The sequence below is a fragment of the Piliocolobus tephrosceles genome, chromosome 17 (assembly GCF_002776525.5).
Source record: "Piliocolobus tephrosceles isolate RC106 chromosome 17, ASM277652v3, whole genome shotgun sequence".
In the NCBI taxonomy this organism is placed as follows: domain Eukaryota; kingdom Metazoa; phylum Chordata; class Mammalia; order Primates; family Cercopithecidae; genus Piliocolobus; species Piliocolobus tephrosceles.
Genome location: NC_045450.1, coordinates 57,306,974 through 57,331,074, shown reverse-complemented (window position 1 = coordinate 57,331,074; position 24,101 = coordinate 57,306,974). Strand labels below are relative to the sequence as shown.

At 47.1% G+C, this 24,101-nt stretch overlaps 1 protein-coding gene and 1 pseudogene across 2 annotated transcripts; both read left to right on the top strand.

The window, feature by feature from the left end:
- The first annotated feature begins 306 nt into the window (after nucleotides 1–306).
- Nucleotides 307–11,946, top strand: LOC111541479 (annotated as a pseudogene).
- Nucleotides 11,403–22,783, top strand: ATXN1L (ataxin 1 like). 2 transcript variants are annotated; one of them, XM_023210347.3, is made up of 3 exons: nucleotides 11,403–11,640; nucleotides 13,482–13,543; nucleotides 15,068–22,783. In XM_023210347.3, the coding sequence occupies exon 3, from the start codon at nucleotides 15,185–15,187 to the stop codon at nucleotides 17,252–17,254; it is 2,070 nt and encodes a 689-aa protein (XP_023066115.1). In that variant the 5' UTR covers nucleotides 11,403–11,640; nucleotides 13,482–13,543; nucleotides 15,068–15,184; the 3' UTR covers nucleotides 17,255–22,783. The 2 variants fall into 2 exon arrangements, with proteins under 2 accessions (XP_023066115.1, XP_023066116.1); XM_023210348.3 differs by having other exon boundaries at nucleotides 15,065–22,783.
- The last annotated feature ends 1,318 nt before the right edge of the window (nucleotides 22,784–24,101 follow it).

Sequence of the window (24,101 nt, the reverse complement as noted above, 5' to 3'; positions counted from 1 at the left end):
GAAAGCGCAATATTATGAAATTTGGGGCCTTATGTTTCCCTCTTTTCCTTGCTTCAAGAGTAGCCCATGGAGGACGTTCACAATATAATGTTAAATCAGTTTTAAAAACTAAAATTGAAACATAAACCTATATATTAATATACCTGTATCTACACACTTGTGTATGTTACATATAGTTACATATATAGGGACTGAAAGGAGAGACACCACAATTCTTATGTCTAGATCTGGAGATAAATGTGATTGCTTTGCCTGGGAGATGGTAACCCTGCTGAACACATCTGTTGGCAGGGGACAAAGTATGTGATGGAGGTGGTGAAAGATCTCATATGCCCAATTTGTTACAGTCTGTTTGATGATCCTTGAGTTTTGGCTTACTTGCACAACTTCCGGAAAAAAAAAAATGCCTAGAAGGCGTATGATAGTTAATACTGAGAGTCAACTTAATTGAAGGATACAAAGTATTGATCCTGGGTGTGTCTGTGAGGGTGTTGCCAAAAAAGATTAACATTTGAGTCAGTGGGCTAGGGAAGGCAGACCCACCCTTGATCTGGTGGGCACAGTTTAATCAGCTGCCAGCGAATATAAAGCAGGCAGAAAAACGTGAAAAGGAGAGATGGGCCTAACATCCCAGCCTACATCTTTCTGCCAAGCTGGATGCTTCCTGCCCTCAAGCATCAGACTTCAAGTTTTTCAGTTTTGGGACTCGGACTGGCACTCTTTGCTCCTCAGCTTGCAGACAGCCTATTGTGGGACCTTGTGATCATGTAAGTTAATACTTCATAAACTCTCATATATAAAAACTATGAGTTCTGCCCCTCTAAGAGAACTCTAATACAAGGTATTTTAAAGGAGAATGTGCAGAATTCATTGTGGTGACTATCTCCAATCAGTCAAGTGCCCTGGGGTGCTGTCAGGAAACTTCAGCAACTGGAGTCAATAGCCTGCAGGTTAATCACACCCTGAAGGGTTTGAGGAAAATGTAACAAGATCAAGATCTCTTCTAAAATGCCAGTGTGCAAAGGACATCTGGAGTACCTCTCAGCATTCTCTGGCTGACTGATATACAGCTAATCTGTGGAATCCGTGCTACTGGTGGTAACCACACCAAGCATTGTCTTCTGCTCTGTTGAAGAAGTTTACGCTCAGAAAAGAAATGGCTATGCCTTTGCATCCCTGTTCTAGAGTTTTGAGAACTGGCATTGGGGAGATGTTCCTTCTCACTTGAATACCATGGAGACTAGCAAGTTACTGATTAAAGTATTTAAGTAAAATATTAAAGATTGAAATAAAGGCCGGGTGCAGTGGCTCACACCTGCAATCCCAGCACTTTGGGAGGTCAAGGCAAGTGGATCACTTGAGGTCAGGAGTTCAAGACCAGCCTGGCCAACATGGTGAAACCTCATCTCTACTAAAAATACAAAAATTAGGTCAGGCGCGGTGGCTCACGCCTGTAATCCCAGCACTTTGGGAGGCTGAGGCAGGTGGATCACAAGGTCAGGAGATGGAGACCATCCTGGCAAACACAGTGAAACCTCGTCTCTACTAAAAATACAAAAAACAAAATTAGCCGGGCATGGTGGCAGGAGCCTGTAGTCCCAGCTACTCAGGAGGCTGAGGAGGAAGAATGGCGTGAACCCGGGAGGCAGAGCTTGCAGTGAGCCAAGATGGCGCCATTGCACTCCAGCCTGGGCAACAGAATGAGACTCCATCTCAAAAAAAAAAAAATTAGCCAGGCACAGTGGCATGCACCTGTAGTACCAGCTACTTCGGAGACTGAGGGAGGAGGATCGCCTGAACCCAGGAGGCGAAGGCTGCAGTGAGCCGAGATTGTGCCACTGCACTCCAGCCTGAGCGACAGAACGAGACTCTGTCTTTAAAAAAAAAAAAAAAAAAAAAGATTTAAATCAAGTGAATTGGATCCAAAAAATAAAAAATTAAACTTTTTTTTTTTTTTTTCTGAGACAGAGTTTTGCTCTTGTTGCCCAGTCTGGAGTGCAATGGCACAGTCTTAGCTCACTGCAACCTCCACCTCCCAGGTTCAAGCGATTCTCCTCCCTCAGCCTCCCCTGACCTCAGGTGACCCACCCGCCTCCACCTCACAAAGTGCTGGGATTACAGGCATGAGCCACTGTACATAGCCTCAAAAAATGAAACTTAAAGTTAGGCAAACCACTGATCCAGCGATCAACAAACTCAACACCATCTTGCAGGAGCAATGAACGGCCTTAACATTGCTGAAGCTTTCAAAGTCGTGTCACAACCCGTCGTGTGCTGCAACAGATGCAGGAATTCTGGGAGGTAATCAAGAAAACTCCTTTACCTCCCTCTAATTTGCCCACAAGTTCCCTAATGAAGAACTTTGATACCAGTCACTGGGAGGACATAAAACTAGTAGTTGTGCATACATGTTCTTTGCCTCAATACACTGGCACATTCATTAACAAGATTCCCTGGATCTTGTTCTTGTTTTGTTTTGTTTTTTTGAGACGGAGTATCACTCTGTTGCCCAGGCTGGGGTGCAGTGGTGCAATCTTGGCTGCAGTTCAACCTCCACCTCCCAGGTTCAAGCGATTCTTGTGCCTCACCTTCCCGAATAGCTGAGATTACAGGTGTATGACACTGTGTCTGGCCTGTTCATTTATTTTTTGAGCCTCACTCTCAAAATTTTGAGACTCTGCCTCCTGGGTTCAAGCATTTCTCCTGCCTGAGGCTCCCGAGCAGCTGTGGGGACAGGTGTGTGCCACCATGCCCAGCTAGGTTTTGTATTTTTATTTTTTATTTTTTATTTATTTTTTATTTTTTTTTTTTTGAGACGGAGTCTCGCTCTGTCACCCAGGCTGGAGTGCTGTGGCCGGATCTCAGCTCACTGCAAGCTCCGCCTCCCGGGTTGAGGCCATTCTCCTGCCTCAGCCGCCCGAGTAGCTGGGACTACAGGCGCCCGCCACCTCGCCCGGCTAGTTTTTTTGTATTTTTTAGTAGAGACGGGGTTTCACCTTGTCTGCCAGGATGGTCTCGATCTCCTGACCTCGTGATCCGCCCGTCTCGGCCTCCCAAAGTGCTGGGATTACAGGCTTGAGCCACCGCGCCCAGCCTATATTTTTAGTAGAGATAGGTTTTTGCCATGTTGGCCAGGCTGGTCTTGAACTCCTGGCCTCAAGCAATCTGCCTGTCTCGGCCTCCAAAAGTGCTGGGATTACAGGCGTGAACCACCGTGCCTGGCCATCTACAAATAATTTAAAATTATCCTGGGCCGGGCACGGTGGCTCATGCCTGTAATCCCAGCACTTTGGGAGGCCGAGGCAGGCGGATCACAAGGTCAGGATATCGAGACCATCCTGGCTAACACAGTGAAACCCCATCTCTACTAAAAATACAAAAAAAAAATCAGCCAGGCGTGGTGGCGGGCACCTGTAGTCCCAGATACTCGGGAGGCTGAGGCAGGAGAATGCTGTGAGATGAGAAGGAGGCGAAGCTTGCAACGTGAGCCGAGATCACACCACTGCACCTCCAGCCTGGGCAGCAGAGCAAGACTCCGTCTCAAAAAAAAAAAGTGTTTCTACTTTGTGTTATTAATTGATGACTTAGTCCTGAGGAAATGGTCTTTTCACAAGCCCAGAAAACCTGTGAGCCTCCAAACTACATATGCTGTCTGTGCGCCATACCCTAACAGGTGATGTTTACCATCTAATCATGAATAGACAGAGTTACTCTGTCACTGCAAAACATGCTGACATGAGACTACATTTGGATCTGAGATAAACACAAGGCCCAGTGCTTGAAAGGGAGCGTGGCTAAGTCCAAAGGAGGAAAATGTTCTTTCCACTAGACAACTCAGGGAAAAGAAATTATGATAATACCAGATTTGTTTCAGATAAATGCTGAGCCAATGTTACACCAATACCAATATCCGCACACATGTATTGTGTACCCAGGTAACAACTGTGTTACAAATAGAACTCTGGTGAGATAGGTCAAGATTATTATCTCCTTTCAAAAAAGGAATAAACTTCAGTAAGCAGGGCTAATTTGTTTTATATCAAATCACTAGGGTGCTTCATTTAAATCTCTTCATTTGTAAAAAGAGGGTAATATTTATTTGGATAATATGTGTCCCCAGATTGTCAGGATCAAATAAAAGAACATGTGGACATGTAGTTTAAAATATATATGTATAAATATTTTTTGAGACAGTTTCACTCTGTCGTCCAGGCTGCAGTGGTGTGATCTTGGCTCACCACAGCCCCTGCCTCCTGGATTCAAGCGATCCTCCTGCCACGGCCTCCAGAGTAGCTGGGATTACGGGCATGCGCCACAATGTCTAATTTTTTTTTCCCCCTACTTTTAGTAGAGATGGGGTTTCTCCATTTTGGCCAGGCTGGTCTCGAACTCCTGACCTCAAATGATCTGCCTGCCTCAGCCTCTCAAAGTGCTGGGATTACAGGTGTGAGCCACCATGCCCCGCCTGCAGTTTAAAATGTACAAGGGCTGTTTATACCATCAATGTCATCCTCATTGTTCATGGTCATAATAATGGATACCAGTGGGTTTGCATAAATGTCATGTGTTTTGGATACTTTCCTTAGGTCTTTATTGTCTAAATAATGCACAAACATCTTTAAGACCTGGCTAAAGAAGCCCAAAAATCAATTTGAAAGTCTGAGCGACAGCTACGTTCCTACTAATAGATGATGATAAATCAACAGGGCAGTTAACTGTAGACTCAGGGAACTGCAATTAATTAACATAATGCAATATTTATTTCACCTGAACCCTTCTCATAAGGTGAGATAATCAGTTTTTTAGTTTACTGAGGGGTTAATGACTCACGTGACCCAAGGAAATGAGGAAAGAGCAAAAGGCAATAGAAAACAAGTTGAACTTAAGAAAAACAACATGCAGCACTACCCCTGCTCATGGGTGTACTCGGACTTGAGCTGTCACCTGATGGAAGGAATAGCACTGTGTGTGCATGTTTGAAAAAAGGTAAAGGAGCCCTTCCAGAGAAATTTGCCCAGAGGGCTCAAACTCAATAGGTATTGCACAATTTAAAAGACTGACTAGATAAAGTTCTCTGCCTTTGTGGAGAGAAGTCTGGTAATCTGGATTTTTTTTTTTTTTTTTTCCTGAGACAGAGTCTTGCTCTGTCGCCCAGGCTGGAGTGCAGTGGCGAGATCTTAGCTCACTGCAACCTCCACCTCCCAGGTTCAAGAGATTCTCCTGCCTCAGCCTCCTGAGTAGCTGGGATTACTGGCGCGCATCATCACACCTGGCTAATTTTTGTATTTTTAGTAGACATGGGGATTCGCCACATTGGTCAGGCTGGTCTTGAACTCCTGACCTCGTGATCCACCGGCCTTGGCCTCCTAAAGTGCTGGTATTACAGGCGCGAGCCACCACGCCCATCCTGGACATTGTTTTACATTTAAACCTTCAGAAACTTTTTTTAATTTTAACTTTTTATTTTGAGACAATTGTAGATTCACATGTAATTCACACATTGTAAGAAACAATACAGAGAAATCTGGAGTACCATTTCCCCTGTCTTTCCCCAAAGGTGTAGTTGAATATCAATCACAACCAGGATCTCAATGTTGATACGATCAAGATACAGAACAGACTTTGCAAACTTTTTTTTTTTTTTTTTTTGAGACGGAGTTTCGTTCTTGTCACCCAGGCTGGAGTACAATGGCGTGATATCAGCTCACTGCAACCTCCACCTCCTGGGTTCAAGCAATTCTCCTGCCTCAGCCACCCGAGTAGCTGAGATTATAGGTGCCCACTGCCACATTGGGCTAAGTTTTGTATTTTTAGTAGAGACGGGGTTTCACCACATTGACCAGGCTGGTCTCAAACTCCTGACCTCAGGCGATCCCACCCGCTTCAACCTCCCAAAGTGCTCGAATTTCAGGCACGAGCCCCTGCGCCTGGCCAATTTTTGTATTTTTAGTAGAGACAGGGTCTCACCATGTTGGCCAGGCTGGTTTTGAACTCCTGGCCTCGAGTGATCCACCCGCCTTGGCCTTCCAAAGTGCTGGGATTACAGGCACGAGTCACCATGCCCGTCCAGTCTTTGGAAACATTTAAAATGAGTTGATCACTATCATAATTATTACTACATTCTCACAAGTCAGAAACATTCCTTTAAATTCCAAAATTGCTAAGTGAGGTCTTAGGTGATGTATCACCTAGAGGATTGTGCAGTGATCTGAAAGGCAGCTTGCCATGCTGCCTGGAGTATTTACTCACATTTTTCCCAGGAGTTATAGGCGATTTATACTTGCAAATTAACTGCAAAGTTAACTTTGTAGGTAAAGCTGAACATTTCATCACAAGACACAACAGCTCACAAGTCACCTTGCTGAACAAGCTTCCCAGAGAAAGTTATTAGTATTACGAATGGCTCCAGTTTTTCCACACCCAATTTATTCACTCAACAAGCCTCCTGTAGGGAACTTCTGGCCACTCAGCAATGGCCTGAATGCACTTGCCTCTCTGTAGACCAGTTCCTCAGATATGACTCTTACAGTGCAAATAACGGTTAGTTTTCCTTCAGTTTATTCCAGTGGTCAGTCTTTCTACTGTAACCTTTAAGAGTTCTGCAGGAAGTTTCTGACAAAAACAAAAGTCACTGGCAAGTGTCTGAAGAAATATACAAGAGATGGAGATCCCCCTCCCCAAAGGAAATAGTAGTCACTTACAGAGAAATGATAAGATTTCCTTCTAAATAAAATATTATGAACTTTCAAGGGAAATCCCTTTTGGAATCTGGCAAGGTCACATACAACATTAAAAGCATGTGGAAATGAGGACACAGAATTGTTCAGAGAAGTAGCTAAAAGAGAAGCTTGAGAATTGCCTATCTCTCCATTTGGATATCTAGAAAAGCTTTTGAAAAGTAATCTAAAGCCAGGCATGGTAGCTCACCCCTGTAATCTCAGCTCTTTTGGAGGCTGAGGCGGAGATCACCTGAGGTCAGGAGTTCTAGACCAGCCTGACTAACATGGCAACAACCCTGTCTCTATTAAAAATACAAAATTTAGCTGGGCGTGGTGTCAGGCACCTGTAATTCCAGCTACTCGGGAGGCTGAGGCAGGAGAGTCAATTGAACCTGGAAGGTGGAGGTTGCAGTGAGCCAAGATTGCGCCACTGCACTCCAGTCTGGGAGACAGAGTAAGACTCCATCTCAAAAAAAAAAAAAAAAAAAAAATGTAATCTAATACTAGGCACCAATACATTTCTAGAGTATCAGTATAATTTCAATGTATACTTGGGATTTGCTGTTCTTTTTTTTTTTTGGAAACAGTCTCACTCTGTCACTCAGGCTGGAGTGCAATGGTGCAATCTCAGCTCACTGAAACCTGTGCCTCCTGGGTTCGAGCCATTCTTCTGCCTCAGCCTCCCAAGTAACCGGGATTCAGGCACCTGCCACAATGCCTGGCTAATTTTTGTATTTTAGTAGAGAGAGGGTTTCACCCTGTTGGCCAGGCTGGTCTTGAACTCCTGACCTCAAGTGATCCGCCTGCCTTGGCCTCACAAATTGCTGGGATTACAGGCATGAGCCACCGTGCCTGGCTGGTTTGTTGTTGTCTCTGCAATTAGCACCCGAAGATAAAAGTTCCTTTCCTAAAATGACACCTTGACATACTCAAGTATACAAACAGGAAGACATGACAGTATGAAAGACACCACCTACTCCTCGTTATGACACGCATGGTTACCAGTGCTTCTCTCTGGTTTGATCTGCACTGTCAAAAAGAGTTGGGGTAGTTTCCTGAGTTTCCCCTCCCTGTATTACAGGACAAGAAATATCACCAGTGAGAACTAGGTAACACAGAGAGCTGGTTTGCAACTCCTGACTGCTCAGGGAGAAAAATAACCCACATAACAGGGTTTTATCTTTGTTTTTCCTTCCAACAGAGCAGCTCAAGCTCTCCCATCACAAAAATTCAATCTATACACAACAATGGAATTCAATAGGAATCCAGGGAAAGGGAAGAAGTGGACAAAACAGGCTGAAGTTTAACTTTTCATTTTCCAAATACTCCAAATGCCTAAAACACATCAAAAACAAAAAACCCTTTACTTTATCAGTTTTTTGTTTTTGTTTTTGTTTTGAGACAGAGTCTCACTCTGTTGCCTAGGCTGGAGTGCAGTGGTGCGATACCGGCTCACTGCAACCTTTGCCCCCGGGTTCAAGCGATTATCCTGCCTCAGCCTCTCATGAAGCTGGGATTATAGGCACGGGCCACCATGCCCAGCTAATTTTTGTATTTTTAGTAGAGATGGGGTTTCACCAAGTTGGCCAGGCTAGTCTCGAACTCCTGACCTCAGGTGATTCACCTGCTTTGGCCTCCCGAAGTGCTGGGATTACAGGAGTGAGCCACCATACCTGGCCTGGTTTACTGACTATAAATAGCTTAAATAGGGACATTATCCAGATTCCAGAAAATAATACAGATATTTGGATAAATTAGGTAACTTTTGGTTACCTAGATTTTGTGCCATAAATCTAAAAACTTTATTAGTTTACTTATCACTAATATACCTGTCAAACTGTTGCTATGGAGCTTTCTACCATCAAGATATACAACCAAAGAAAAAGGATTACTCAGAGTAGTAAAGAGTTCTGGAATGGGATACAGCGGAGATATGACCCACCTTTTTGGGACTGCAGTGCCAAACCCGGAAATCACCTGTGTTTCACCAATCAGAACATCCTGCTTTTTATATTTTAATGGATATGCTTTTGTATCACATACGTCATTATGTTAATGGTTGGTAGCCATAAAACTTTTTTTTGCTTACATCTACCTGTATCTACTCTTTCAAATTTGTACAAAAAATCCAGCTCTGAGTGTGTATCTTGATCTGGCAGAAACTAGCTATCCTTGAATATGCTTGGATAGTCCAAGGGTTCCTATCTTGACCATTTTAATGCCAGTTTAGTGAGCTAAGAAATGAACTAGAAACCAGAATGCCAGTTAGTGCTAAAACGGACACACTGAGTGACCACAGGACTTCCTTCTTGGCCAAACTGAGAGAGGAGACTGTCATGAACAATATTAATATTAATGAAGCAAAACACTCTGATGATTTAGATGACAGCAGTAACTTCACTATGTTTTTTCCCATTTGTGCCGTGTGTGTGTGTGTGTGTGTGGTGCTTGATAATTTTTTATGGCCTTATGTGCCCATCCAGGTGAGAAAACATAATTGAGGTCTAAGGCTTCCCTAGAAAGAATCTTAGAGATCATGCATTGTATCTGTATCTTAACTTACTTTTTTTATTTCTAAGATAATATTCTCCTAAATATTCAAACAATAACCTAAGTTCTTTGCCTTTTGACCACCATCCAATTCCACTTTCCTTCCCAAAAATATACAATGTTAATTAGTTATGTATTCTACTCCTTTTCTGTACAGATACACACAAATACATACAACCGAGGCTGGGTGTGGTAGGCTCATGCCTGAAATTTCAGCACTTTGGGAGGCCGAGGAGGGAAGATCACTTGAGCACAGGAGTCTAAGACCAGCCTGGGCAACATAGCAAGACCTTGTCTCTACAAGAAATTTTACAAAATTAGCTGGGCATGGTGGTGCATGCCTATCATCCAACCTACCCCAGAGGCTGAGGTGGGAGGACTGCTTGAGCCCAGGAATTTGAGGAGGCAGTGAGCTAAGATGGCACCACTGCACTCTAACCTGGGCAACAGGGTTAAAAAAAAAAAATCTATCTATCTAACTATATATATATATGTACACACACACTAAACTGCAATGATATATCTTTTTTTTTTTTTTTTTTGAGACGGAGTCTTGTTCTGTCGCCCAGGCTGGAGTGCAGTGGCCGGATCTCAGCTCACTGCAAGCTCCGCCTCCCGGGTTTACGCCATTCTCCTGCCTCAGCCTCCCGAGTAGCTGGGACTACAGACGCCCGCCACCTCACCTGGCTAGTTTTTTGTATTTTTTATTAGAGACGGGGTTTCACCGTGTTAGCCAGGATGGTCTCGATCTCCTGACCTCGTGATCCGCCCGTCTCGGCCTCCCAAAATGCTGGGATTGCAGGCTTGAGCCACCGTGCCCGGCCCGTTTGTTTGTTTTTGAGACGGAGTCTCACTCTATTGCCCAGGCTGGAGTGCAGTGGCGCCATCTCGGCTCACTGCAAGCTCCGCCTCCTGAGTTCATGCCATTCTCCTGCCTCAGCCTCCCGAGTAGCCGGGACTACAGGCGCCCGCCACCATGCCCGGCTAATTTTCTGTATTTTTAGTAGAGACGGGGCTTCACCGTGTTAGCCAGGCTGGTCTCAATCTCCCGACCTCGAGATCCACCCGCCTCGGCCTCCCAAAGTGCTGGGATTACAGGCGTGAGCCACCGCTCCCGGCTCGATTTTATTTCTTGAACAGAATTGGCAGAAACTGAAAGTCTCCATTTCGGTGGCCAAAACCGCAATTACTTTTGCATCAACCTAATACTTTAAAAAGAAACAAAAAAAAAAACCACAGTTGTCATTCAAACATAAATTCAACTGGCGCTCACTTTTGTTTTCACTTAAGTAAATCAGATGTTCATGTTACTATGAAGTTGACTAGTTAATTTGTAATGAATGGTGACCTAATATTTCACCGAGTAGTCAAGCCCTCTTTCCACTAAACCAAGCTGCTTCTCACCGTACTGAACTCTGGCCTCTCTCTAAACTTTCAGGTGTTCCACTCCTTGTCACCTTCCCCTAGATCCTGAGTGGGGTTCACTCTCTTACCTCCCTCGGGGGCCACTTCTCAACACTTAAAGAGCTCCTATTGGCCTGGCACCGTGGCTCACGCTTGTAATCCCAGCACTTGGGCAGGCCGAGGCGGGCGGATCACCTGAGGTCGGGAGTTCAAGACTAGCCTGACCAACATGGAGAAACTCACAAAAAACTAGCCGGGCATGGTGGCGCATGCCTGTAATCCCAGCTACTCGGGAGGTTGAGGTAAGAGAATTGCTTGAACCTGGGAGGCGGAGGTTGGGTGAGCCGAGATCGTGCCATTGCACTCCAGACTGGGAAACAAGAGCAAAACTCTGCCTCACAAAAAAAAAAAAAAAAAAAAAAAAAAAAAAAAAAACACTTCCTATCTCCACCTGGGTCCCCAAGAGGTATATCCTTTTCTCCTGAGCCTAGGTCACCTCGGGGTTCCCTGAAGTTCCTCAGAAAAGGCTGCACAAGTCAGGACAAGAAGTCCAGGAAATGGGGGGTTGCCGATGACCACGCCCCGGGGCTGTTTGGGAACCCCCAAAATATACTGAGGTGGAACGATTGCGGGGTCATTATGGGGTCAGGCTGAGGGGGCCGGGCCCAGACCTATTCACGTGACCCGGTCCCAGGGAAAAGAGTTTGTTCACCCACCAGAGGGAACGCCGAACGCGATGGGAGTGTGGCACCCTCCCTTCCCGGGGAGTCCTGGGCGTTGCTCTCCCACCCCGGCGCGACGCAATCTCTCCGCGCCAGGGGCGGGACGCGCTTGACGCCATCTCCGGGCGCCCGGCTAGGGGGGCGCTGGGTGTGGGGCGGCTCCGGGGCCGGGGATGGCGGCGGCCGCGGTTGCGGCGGCTCCGGGACCAGCGGGTGGATCCCGGGAAGCGCTGTGAAATGGGCTGGTGAGTGTCCCTGGAAGTGGTGGCCGCCGGGGCCAGGTAGGCCTGGTCTCGGTGCTTCGGAGGAAGTGGCCCTCAGGAGCCCGTTGCTCCGCCGAGCCGGGGCCCATGAACCGCGGACAGACAGAGGGGAGAGGCCTCACCTAGACCCCCTTGCGCTTCTCTCTGGCCTGGCCTGAAAGGCGGCCTCAGGCCCTGGCGCCCCGAAGGCTGTGTCCCTGCGAGCCAAGGTGTCAGAGTCTGCGGGGCGGGAAGGGTCCCCAAACAAGGAAGCGTCGCCTGCGGGCCTCGCCCCTGCCCCCTTGGTGAAGGGTGGACCCCCTACCCTCTAAACGCAGAACTCCCAATTTCGAGCCCTACCCTTGTTGGCACAAGGATTGCGGGACCACTGGGAGCCACAACCCTAGTCTCGCACCTCTAGCAGAGGTTTGAGTCTCCAGCTGGGTTCAGCCCCTTGATTCCGACCCAAGCGTGTTGAGGAGCTTGGTTCCGGGCTCTGCTAGCAGCGTTGGCAACTCTCCTAACAGCCTGTTAGCTCGGTTGGGGTCACAAGCTACGTTTTCCCTTTGAGATCTTCAGTGAGGTTCTCCAGAGGCTGAGGTTTCGGATTCTTAAGTGTGTTTTGCGTTGTGGGAATCTGGCGCACAGGCTTGGCTCTTTGTTGTCCTTTCTGCAGACCTTTTGCCTCTTTCGGTCCTTTTATTAGTCTATATTTGCCAAACTCTGGGTGACCTGGAGGCAGGTTTTCTTTAAAGTTTTCGTTACAGAAAGCAAGGATCATTTTGGGATTGAAGATGTGACCCCAGTTTGTGTTGGGAATGAAGAAGAAAGCAAACTGCTTTTCAGTTACTAAAACTGCTGGTGGAGAAAAGAGGCATCATTTATGCCACTGTGTAATGTGTGTGTGTGGAATTAGGAATTTGTCTTCCCACTATGTTTTCCTATCCTTCCACCTTTTGTGTACACCTGCACCTTGCCAATCTCAAGAGAGATGTTGCATTTGTTTTGGGTTGAGGCTTGGAGTGTTCTGTAGGACTTGGACAGGATAGTCAGTTTCTCAGAGCACTCACTCATCTGTACTATTTTCTCTGTTTTCAGAGGTTAAGGCTCCATTCTTTCACGCTTTGCGTTTCTGGCAAGTGTAGATTCACATACTGATGGTTTAGCGGTAGTTTTGTTTCACCAATGTTAGCCACCTGAGGACCAAGGCAATATTTTCAGTTTATTTCATACCTGATTCAGCACTTGGTATAAAGTTGTCACTCAGAAAATTTTACATACACACACACACACGCTCATTTTTTTTAACCCTGAAAATCTCTTAATAAGTCTTCCCCTTGAGTGACTACCCCTTGACCTCTTTTTCTGCCCCAGAAACATAAATAATTGTTCTTTTTCATCTAGTGCTGCCTTTTTCATTTAAATAACGCCATATTTATGTTTTCACAGGCCCAGAATAAAGGGGAAATCCATGGAGTTGATTTTTCCTGCTTCCCACTGTTCATATGGGAACAGTGTTAAAGCTTCCATTTTTATTTGCATTTATCTGAAATTTGTATTGGAAGCAAATTTAACCTTTGGGGAACAAGCACAGGTAGATGTTAGGGAAATGATGTTAAGGAAAACTAATGAAATGTGATATATGAAAATTTTTTTTCAGGGATGTCTTCTTACAAGTTGGAACATTAGAGATGTTTTTCTTTCTGTTCAACTGCCTGAGCACTCTGGGTAAATGTACCGTTTACCTGTGGGGAAGAAGATGAGGCAAGGACGTGTATACTGTAATGCTTTGGAATTACAGAGGTCAGGCAGCCGCTTACTCCATTCCTGTTTCTATCGTCTAGGCTCCCGAGCCAGCCGGGAGGACACTTACTACAGCTGCTCAGAAGCACCACTGGAAACTCAGGTAATACCGGCACTTTGAATTCCTTGTTTCAGGAAAATATCTGGGATGTCACAGTGGAAAAACAGAACAGAATATAATATAGAAAGCTCTTTTCAGATCCAAAGAACTGGAACCTGGTTGGAAGAAATAGGCAGCAAAGTTCATGTGTACTGAAGTGTTCAGACCAAAAAGTTGCTTTATAACAATGGACAGAAGCATTTGTAAAAGGTGACAGTAAGAGAAAGGGGAAAGAGAGCTTTCTTATGAATCATACAGATATGGGGAAAAAAACAGGCATGTTTAGAGGAATGGAACCAGAATTTTATGGAGTGGTGCCTGGAGCAGACCTACAGTGGAGAAAGAGCTATTAGTAAAAGAAAGCACAAAGAAAAAAGAAAGGGAATGAATAGAGAAGGCAAATTGAAGGTGATCACTGAGAAGAAAAGAAGCCTTTTGAGACTAGGGAACCGGAAGTGTACATAAGGTCAGAAGAATTTTGTTGTTCTTTGGTGAAGAGGAGAAACAAGTTGACGGCAAACTAGTTTAATCACTCTCACTATATAGAGGCTGAGTTAAAATGTATTATTTCATGGGGCAAAGATGTTAATTTTCATAACCTGCTTAGGGAGCAAAGTTTAAAAAAAAAGACACAAGCAGACCTGAGGATTTTGACACCTAGGTCCTTGAGGTACTGATGCTATGAGGCAAAGGAGGAAGAGAGTTTTTAGCCAGGCTTGGGATAGTGGTAGGTGAGATCATAACCCAAATTAGGCTACAGAAAGGAAGCAAGGATGAGGTCATGTGTTCAGGAAAGAAGGTGGCACATTCATGTTTGGTAGCAAAAGGAGAAACTTAAGAAAAAGAGCCAGCAGGAGGCCGGGCGCTGTGGCTCACACCCGTAATTCCAACACTTTGGGGGGCTAAGGCGGGCAGATCACCCAAGGGCAGGAGTTCAAGACTAGCCTGGCCAACATGGTGAAACTCCATCTCTATTAAAAATATAAAGTTAGCCGGGCATGGTGGTGCATGCCTGTAGTCCCAGCTACTCGGGAGGCCGAGGCAGAATTGCTTGAACCTGGGAGGCGGAGGTTGCAGTGAACTGAGATTGCACCATTGCACTCTGGCCTGGGCAACAAGAGCAAAACTCCATGTGTGTAAAAAAAAAAAAAACCAAAACAGCCAGCAGGAAAGACCATGTGTTCAGAGCCCCCTTTGGGAAGAAGGCAGAAAAGAGACAAGGTGCTCATGGCTCATGAGACACATGACTAACTGTGAAGCTGTTGGTCTCTCTGGGCTTGTGGAGCCCGCAGGTTATTTGTGCATTGGTGAATGCTTGTCTCTATAGCTCTTTGTGCCTTGTGTTTCCCTCATGTCCCAGGCTGGATGAGTTGGGGGTAGCCTCCTTGTCTGCCCCTTTCTCTTTCCTCCTTATTTTCTAACAGTCCCCTTTGTTACATCTTCCTCCATGGCACAGTTCTTTCTATTTCCTTTGTCTTGGCTTATCCCTAGGTTACTTTTCTTTGCCTCTGATTTGTTCCCTAGCAGATGTGGGCACCCCAGCCAGAAGCAGAGAGGGGTACAGGGAAGCTACAGAGAAGCCCCTTCTGATGCTCCAGGGAGCAAGCCAACTCCTTCCAGGCTCCAGGAACACCACAGAGCAATATGAAACCTGTTCATGAGAGGAGTCAGGAATGCCTTCCACCAAAGAAGCGAGACCTCCCCGTGACCAGCGAGGATATGGGGAGAACTACCAGCTGTTCCGCTAACCACACACCTTCCAGTGATGCTTCTGAATGGTCCCGAGGGGCTGTGGTGGCTGGGCAGAGCCAGGCAGGAACCAGAGTCAGCCTGGGGGGTGATGGAGCTGAGGCCATCGCCGGTCTGACAGTGGACCAGTATGGCATGCTGTATAAGGTGGCTGTGCCACCTGCCACCTTCTCACCAACTGGCCTCCCATCTGTGGTGAATATGAGCCCCTTGCCCCCGACGTTTAATGTAGCGTCTTCACTCATTCAACATCCAGGCATCCACTATCCCCCAATCCACTATGCTCAGCTCCCATCCACCTCACTGCAGTTCATTGGGTCTCCTTATAGCCTTCCCTATGCTGTGCCACCTAATTTCCTACCGAGTCCCCTCCTGTCTCCTTCTGCCAACCTTGCCACCTCTCACCTTCCACACTTTATGCCATATGCCTCACTTCTGGCAGAAGGAGCCACTCCTCCCCCACAGGCTCCCTCCCCGGCCCACTCATTTAACAAAGCTCCCTCTGCCCCCTCCCCACCTGGGCAATTGTCACATCATTCAAGTACTCAGCCGCTGGACCTTGCTCCAGGTCGGATGCCCGTTTATTATCAGATGTCCAGGCTACCTGCTGGGTATACTTTGCATGAACCCCCTCCAGCAGGCGCCAGCCCAGTTCTTACCCCTCAGGAGAGCCAGTCTGCTCTGGAAGCAGCTGCTGCAAATGGAGGACAGAGACCGCGAGAACGAAATTTAGTAAGACGGGAAAGTGAAGCCCTTGACTCCCCCAGCAGCAAGGGTGAAGGCCAGGGGCTGGTGTCAGTGGTAGAATGTGTGGTGGATGGACAGTTGTTTTCAGGTTCTCAGACTCCACGGGTGGAGGTAGCGGCACCAGCACACCGGGGGACCCCGGACACCGACCTTGAGGTCCAGCGAGTGGTTGGCGCTTTAGCTTCTCAGGACTATCGTGTGGTGGCAGCTCAGAGGAAGGAGGAACCCAGCCCCCTCAACCTATCCCATCATCCCCCCGACCATCAGGGTGAGGGGCGAGGGTCAGCCAGGAACCCTGCAGAGCTGGCAGAGAAAAATCAGGCCCGTGGGTTCTACCCTCAGTCCCATCAGGAACCAGTAAAACATAGACCTTTACCCAAAGCAATGGTTGTAGCCAATGGCAACCTGGTGCCCACTGGAACTGACTCAGGCCTGCTGCCTGTGGGCTCGGAGATCCTGGTAGCATCAAGTCTGGACGTGCAGGCCAGAGCCACCTTCCCAGACAAAGAGCCAACGCCGCCCCCCATTACCTCCTCCCACTTGCCTTCCCATTTCATGAAAGGCGCCATCATCCAGCTGGCTACGGGAGAGCTGAAGCGGGTGGAGGACCTCCAGACCCAGGATTTTGTGCGCAGTGCCGAAGTGAGTGGGGGGCTGAAGATTGACTCTAGCACGGTCGTGGACATTCAGGAGAGCCAATGGCCTGGATTTGTCATGCTACATTTTGTGGTTGGTGAGCAGCAGAGCAAAGTGAGCATCGAGGTGCCCCCCGAGCACCCCTTCTTTGTATATGGCCAGGGTTGGTCCTCTTGCAGCCCTGGGCGGACGACACAACTCTTCTCTCTGCCCTGCCATCGGCTACAGGTGGGAGATGTCTGCATCTCTATCAGTTTACAGAGCTTGAACAGTAACTCAGTTTCTCAGGCCAGCTGTGCTCCCCCAGGCCAGCTGGGTCCCCCCCGAGAAAGGCCTGAGAGGACGGTCTTGGGACCCAGAGAGCTATGTGACAGTGAGGGGAAGAGCCAGCCGGCAGGAGAAGGCTCCCATGTGGTAGAGCCTTCCCAGCCTGAGCCTGGTGCTCAGGCCTGCTGGCCAACCCCGAGCTTCCAAAGATACGGCATGCAAGGGGAGGAGGCACGGGCTGCGCTGCTCCGTCCCTCTTTCATTCCACAGGAGGTAAAGCTGTCCATTGAAGGGCGTTCCAATGCGGGAAAATGAACCTCTTTCCCAGACCAGGGCTGGGGCTTTACCCCAGAGCCTTGCCTCGCCACCGTGAGCAGGCAGAGGATTTGCACACGCCGAGCAGGGAATGGCTTTCTTGGCAGTGAGATTTGGGGGAAAGGGGAGGCATGAAGTCAGCCTCCCAAGGCAGGATCTGTTGCTCATTACCCCATGGTGTCCTTTCAGGACAACCCCAGAGGGTGTTGTGATGGGGAGCAGCAGGCCTGGGGCAAGGAAGGAAGGGGGTGCACACAGGAGAAGAAACATTCCAAAATCAGGGCCTCCCTGTTCTTTCCTCCCCATCCCTAGCTCCTGCAAGAGAAAGTCCAGGCTTTGGGAGCAGATGGCAGAGGGAGGGAGTAAAGAGAGCCAAAAATGATGATCCACAGCTTATAGTAGCAGTTAAACTGTCAGAAGTTTTTTTTTCTTTTTTGTGGTGGAAGGGCAGGAGGCCCCAAGGTTGGAAATAAGAGGGTTCCCACCCAGAACCCTTCTTGTGAGAGATGCGCACTTTAAAGGGTGATTTTGTTCCAGATGTCTGTGGCTGAGTGTGTAGGGGAGGAGCACTCTGATCTACAGGACTCTGCTTGATCCTCTGCTTCATAGCTCTTCCCCATCTCTCCTCACCATTCCGCCTACAAGGCTTCTAGCAGCATGGGGGCCCAGAGGGAGAGCCCCTTCAGGGTTCAGAGTGAAGTACTGCCTTGCCAGGGATTCAGTCAGGAGACTTTGGGAGAGAGACTTGATAGCCAGGCTGACTGGGTTCTATGCAGGGCCTCTCGAAAGGTAGCTCACCTAACAAAGCTCCTCCGATTCAGCATGCCAGACTCACTTTGAAATCTCACAGAATCTTGCTGGTAATGGTGACTTTAGAAAGAACTAGTAGACCCTTTTTTCCCAGGCACTGATCCCCCACCTTTGTCTGTGTTGTGCCTAAGTGCCTGCGCCACCCCCACCCTCCTGCTGCCCTGACCTCTGCATGGTGTCGTGACCTGGGCCTCATTTGTAGCTGCACTGCCTTTCCTTGTCTGCAAAGTTGGTTTTGTCCACTCTGACCAAGACCTCTAGTTTTTGGTGGGTAGGGGGTCTCTCTGGTTTCCCCTTCAGCTGTAATCTCTATTTTTAAAATCTCAAAATCATGTCCCCTCCACTTCCACTGCCAAACAGCTTGGTGGAGAAAAAAGAAGGGAACAACACCCTGGGCCAGGGCAAATGCATGGCTAGGAGGGCCCATCATAGCCTTTTCACGCGTCCCATATGCCCCTCACGTCTTATTCCACTGCTTCTCCCAGCATTCTGATGTCTCCAAGCCATCCCCTCCCACTACCAGCTCTAAGATTCTAGGATAGTCTTGATAACATTTCAATACCTGAATAGATGTCATTTTGTGGTGGTATATTCCTCTGCAAAAAGTATTTTCAATCTTAGTTGCATTTGCACCCCCCCAGCCCCCGCCAATGTCTTAATCCCACATTTTCTTCACAACTTTTAGCATCAGCTCAGACCGTGGGGTTCCATTGGGTATTGGGAATTAGGCTCCCCCACTAGCTTTCAGGTGGGTGAGTTTTTTTGTTTGTTTTTTGGGGGTCTTTAGACTCTTGAAGGCAACTCAGGGTATTGTCCACCCAGCTCTCTGGTTAGACTTCTCCCAGGCTATGATCCTGGCATGTCCTTTATAAGGTGTACTTGGATTGGCCGCGACCTGGCCTGGCATCAGGAGTCCAAACCTCTGAGGTCTGATGTCTGCTCTGTCAAGGACTTTCGGCAAGTCTCGTGACCTCTGGCTCTTTCACTTCCTCCCCACCTGCCAAATGGGGATAAATAATCTTACCTACCTCCTGGGGGGAGGGGAAGTTCTGAGAATGGAGTCATTCTTAGTGTTCAGGTGCTAAAGGTTGTTCTCCTGGGGGAACAGAGTGACTGAAACTGGCTTGTTTGCTACAAGCCCTACACTCCACTCTTTCATTCCTTGAAAGCAGTTGCCTGGTCAGTCAGCTTTTGGGGGTCCATCAAAGGAAGCTGCTGACCTGACCACGAGTGCTTCAGTATCTGGTTTGTATCAGAACCAGACACCAACTGCGTACTGCATTTGGGATCATATCTTTCCCCTTCTCTGTCCCCCATTCTGTGAATGCTGCTTTCTCTGGCTTGTTTCCTACAGTGGGGGCCTGTGGGGTTGAGTCTTGAGGAATCTCCTCAAATGAGAGCCTTGGGAGAAGGCCTCATCTCTGGCTGTTTCATGAGCAACTCATTCCTAGAGTTCATTGTTTGCACGGGTTTCTCACAAGCGTCCTTCCTCCTAGGAAGGTTCATCAACTGAATTTAGTGACATGTACACAGAAGATGCTTAAGCAGTGTCTGCAAGGACACAAGCTGAGCTTTCTGCTTATGGGGCAAACCTATATCTAACCAGATACAGACCAATTAGTTTAAATCAAATCATGCTCCACTTGGGCTACTGGTGACTTTCCAACCTGTTAACTTCCACGGAATTCTGGAAAGAGAAATTCTTGAGGACCCTGGCAGGTTGGGCCCTGACCTTTCTGTTGCTGCTCCTCTTCTGTCTCTTGCTGGTGAAGCAATACCAGCAGCTCCTGTAATATCACAATATCGTTCCATGCATATATAACATTAACACTTGATTTTGCTGAGCTGCAAAGGTATCTTTCATAAAATATGGTCCCCAGGAAAAGAAGCTCTGTGCTCTAAATCTCGGTCAGAGCTGTGGCCTTCCCCTTGCCTTTAACCTCTAGTTTAGTCTTTTCCTCCAGGCATGAAAAATATGACTAACCTGTGGTGTGTCCATTCTTCCTTATAGGAATTTCCTGAGTTTGCAGGAGACATGAGAGCAGTTTTTAGAGAGTGAGTATTTTAGTGGGAAGTTGTCAACTTTTTAGGAATGAGCAGTTGACGAGGGCCAGAGCCTGTCTCTTGTCAGCAGTAGGACGTTTCCAGCTCTTAGGAATAGAAAGGAGGACTGCTGACTGGCACTGTATAAAAATGTGTATGCCAATTTGGGAATAGGGGAACCCAGTCATGGATGGATAATAAGCCAAGTCTTGAATCACTCCTACCAAGATTAGTGTACATGAGGAAGAGGTGGCATGGGGGGAAGGGGATCTAGGAGTTCAGAGCTGAGTGCTTGTACCTGAGGGGAGGGGCCTCAGCCGATCTGGGCTGATCCTTCTATATTCTTGGTCCCAGTTGGTCATACCACCAAGGGCTTTGCTCTGCGCTGCTTTGCCACTGCTGCTTTCTGCTCACTGTCCTGCCTGCTGCCCTCTACAGCTCCCTATCCTCCATGTCTTTGGCCATGTAGATTAAGTCTAGGCGTCCGGTTCATTCTTACCTGTGTTAGGCCACGTTATTTTATAGCAAAGTCATGTTGAATAGGGATGGTATGAAATGCTGCTGGTGGACTGGTGAATCCAAAGGGATATGGCTTCAGTGCTGTTGGGAGCCTTTTGGCTCCAAATGTCTGACTATCTTGAGGAAGAAACAAGCAGGTTTCTACTCGTGGTGTCTTCTGTTGTATTACCTTCTTTCTTTTGTGGTATCTTGTATCCTGTTTTAAAAACTAAATGAAGGGAACCACATTAGGGGCCCATGCCAGCATCCCAGTGAAGTTTGTCCAGCTCCAGTTAGGTGGATTCTGGAGTTTGAAGAGGGTTTAAAGTTTGGCTGAAATAGCACCTCAAGTGGGGTTTAGTTTTATTTTTACTGGTGGGCCTCATGAGCGAGTTAGGGGGAAGCACAGGATGGTGGTGTGATTTAAACCTGCAGCAAGCAGGCATATTGAAGAGTTGAGTGATCACGCTGGAGATGAAGGGTTGGACGTGGATTGACTGGGAAAAGGCCTGGGTCCATTGGAGTAAAGACAACCTGGTTAATTGAATTGGCCATGGGAAGTTAGGTCACAGTCTTATAAACAAAGTAAATAGGACAGAGACTAAGTTTTAGGGAGACATCTTGGCCTCCTAGGCTAAGTTTACTAAACCACACTGAAGCTACAGTACCTTCCAGATGGGCAAAAGTGTACACTACAGTTGAGGAGCTGAACCTTATTAGGTTGGATGTTGATCAGGAACCTGTCTGCCCTTTGCTGGGAAGCCTTCACCCTCCACCTTCCCTGGGGTAGGGAAGGTCTCCCACATTATGCAATAATAAAATAAGCATCTGGGTCTTTGCAGCTGTCAGTTGCTCTTTCAACTCTAGGATCCATCTTTGGACCAGAAGCCTGGTCTGGGCCTAGGATGACACTGGCCCCAGAGATGCTAGAGTCGACTGCACTCTCTCCTTAGCTGCAGACTATGCACAGTGCCTGGGGCGGAAGGAGGAGAGGTGTTGGGGTTTGCCCTGCTGCCTCCCCAGCAGGAACAATAGTCATAAATGCACTTTTCACACTAAAGGTTTCTTTTATTAGTTCTCCAGTAAAACCTAGATCCCCCCTGGTAGATTGCGAACTCAAAGTCTTTGTGATCCCAAAGCCATTCCACTGCAAATGCCCAGCAGTGAAGATGGCCTCAAATTGGGTTCCTGCCTGCAGTGTGTGTGGCAGCAGCCCATGTGCCTTTACCTATTGTCAAACTTGCAAGCATTTATTTGTCTTTATGACTGTCATGGGGACTGAGGTTCTTCAGAGAGAGAGTGAGCTGATGACACAGTGGTTTTATACCCACCCCCTGGACAGGGAGTTTGCACGTAGTTGTGAGCTGTGAGTGGTTAGTGCATTGCTGGTATTGCTGAAGGCAGGGTTGATCCCTCACTTGATTGATACTTGCATTCAAGAGAAACTAGATTGTGTTGGGGGAGGGACTGACTGTACTCATGGCTAACTTAAAGTATTAAAATAAGGCTGTCCCCTACAACCTTCTTAGTCACACAGGATCCCTGTAGCCAAAACAGTATATGATCCAGCTGCAGAGAGCAGACTGCTCTCAGCTTGCACAGCACCTTAGGCGAGGGAAGAATATATGGATAGGGAATGGGGTGGAGAAAGAAGGATGGGAATGTTGTCATCCAGGTGGCTTTAGGGTCCTAAGGAGTGGAGAAGGATGGCACTGGGGAGGTCTGGATGGATCTGTGTAGGAGTTCCCTGTAGATAAATTACTGATCCCCCATCTACTATCCCCAGTATGTAATGGCTGAATTAATATGTAATCAACTGCATTGTATCTAAAGCCTTAGAACTAGTCAGGTGCTCCCTCCACCCAATACCATTTCTTACCCTCTAATCCTACCTGATCTTTAACAAAGCATTAATAATTCTAAGGATAATCTCTATTTTGTTGTGCTTTTTTGTAACTGTTTTAAATAAATCAATTTGTACTGTATATTTGTACTTTTGTGAGATCCTTTTTGCTGTTTTACCATTTTAAGTCTCTGTACTTGGCTACACACAGATTGTATTTTTATTGTTAATGCTCTTCTTATGGATACCTGCATTTAACTTGTGGACTATGTAAACACAATATCTATCAATATCTATATATCTATATATCTATCTATATAAACTACTAGCTTTTCCTTTTGGTGTTTGCGCCTTCTTCCTATCCCAGCCTTAGATGGTGGCCATGGGGTGGGCGATAGAAACCTTTGTGGGAGCAGTTGTAATGGAGCACAAATGGTGCCTATACTGTGCGGTGAGCTCAAGGCAGATGGCATGATCTTGTCCTCAAGCATGGTTTCTCCCCTCTGTTGGTGTGGATTTCAGAGACCCAGAAGTCTACCTGAAGACTTAGATTCTAGTGGAATCACAAGGATCTGTAGGCACCTTCACTGCTGGCCTTCTCCCCAATTCTTTACTCAGGAATACTGCCAGAAATTGTTGGAATAAGTCAGCCCCAATCATAGCTACTGCCTAAAATTTAGAAAGCTTGCCACTAGTAAGTGGCATTCATGGAACACTTATTATGTGCTACAAAATATCCTAAGTGCTTTCTCTATGTGGACAAGCATTTGTTGCTACTATTTCCATTTTGTGGATGGGGAAGCCAAGACATAGAGGTTAAGTACTACTTCCCCAAAGTTACACAGCTAGTAAGTGGCAGGGTACTTCTGAACCCAGAGATGCAACTCCTGAGTTGGTATGAATTCAGAGTTTCTTGTGAAGATTGAGATCATCTAGGTAAAGCGCTCAGAATCATCTTTGGCACATAATGAGGACTCAAGTCATTTTAAAGCATCCCAAGTAGGACTCCAGTATGGAGCTCTCAGAGAAAGGCATTTGGGTCAATTAAGTAGGTTTTTGTTTGTTTGTTTGTTTTGAGATAGAGTCTCAACTGTGTTGACAGGCTGGAGTGCAGTGGCACAATCTCAGCTCACTGCAACCTCCACCTTGCGGGTTCAAGTGATTCTCATCTTCTCGTCCTCAGCCTCCCGAGTAGCTGGGATTGATTGCAAGCACGTCAACTAAGTATTTTCTTTTTTTTATTTTTATTTTTATTTTTTTTTTGAGACGGAGTCTTGCTCTGTCGCCCAGGCTGGAGTGCAGTGGCCGGATCTCAGCTCACTGCAAGCTCCGCCTCCCGGGTTCACGCCATTCTCCCGCCTCAGCCTCCTGAGTAGCTGGGACTACAGGCGCCCGCCACCACGCCCGGCTAGTTTTTTGTATTTTTTAGTAGAGACGGGGTTTCACCGTGTTAGCCAGGATGGTCTCGATCTCCTGACCTCATGATTCGCCTGTCTCGGCCTCCCAAAGTGCTGGGATTACAGGCTTGAGCCACCGCGCCCGGCCAAGTATTTTCTTTTAAATGTATTTTTCAAAACAAATATTTTAGCCTGCCTGGTGAAAGTAACCTTAGTTTGTTAGCTGGGCATGGTGGCGCACACCTATAGTTCCAGC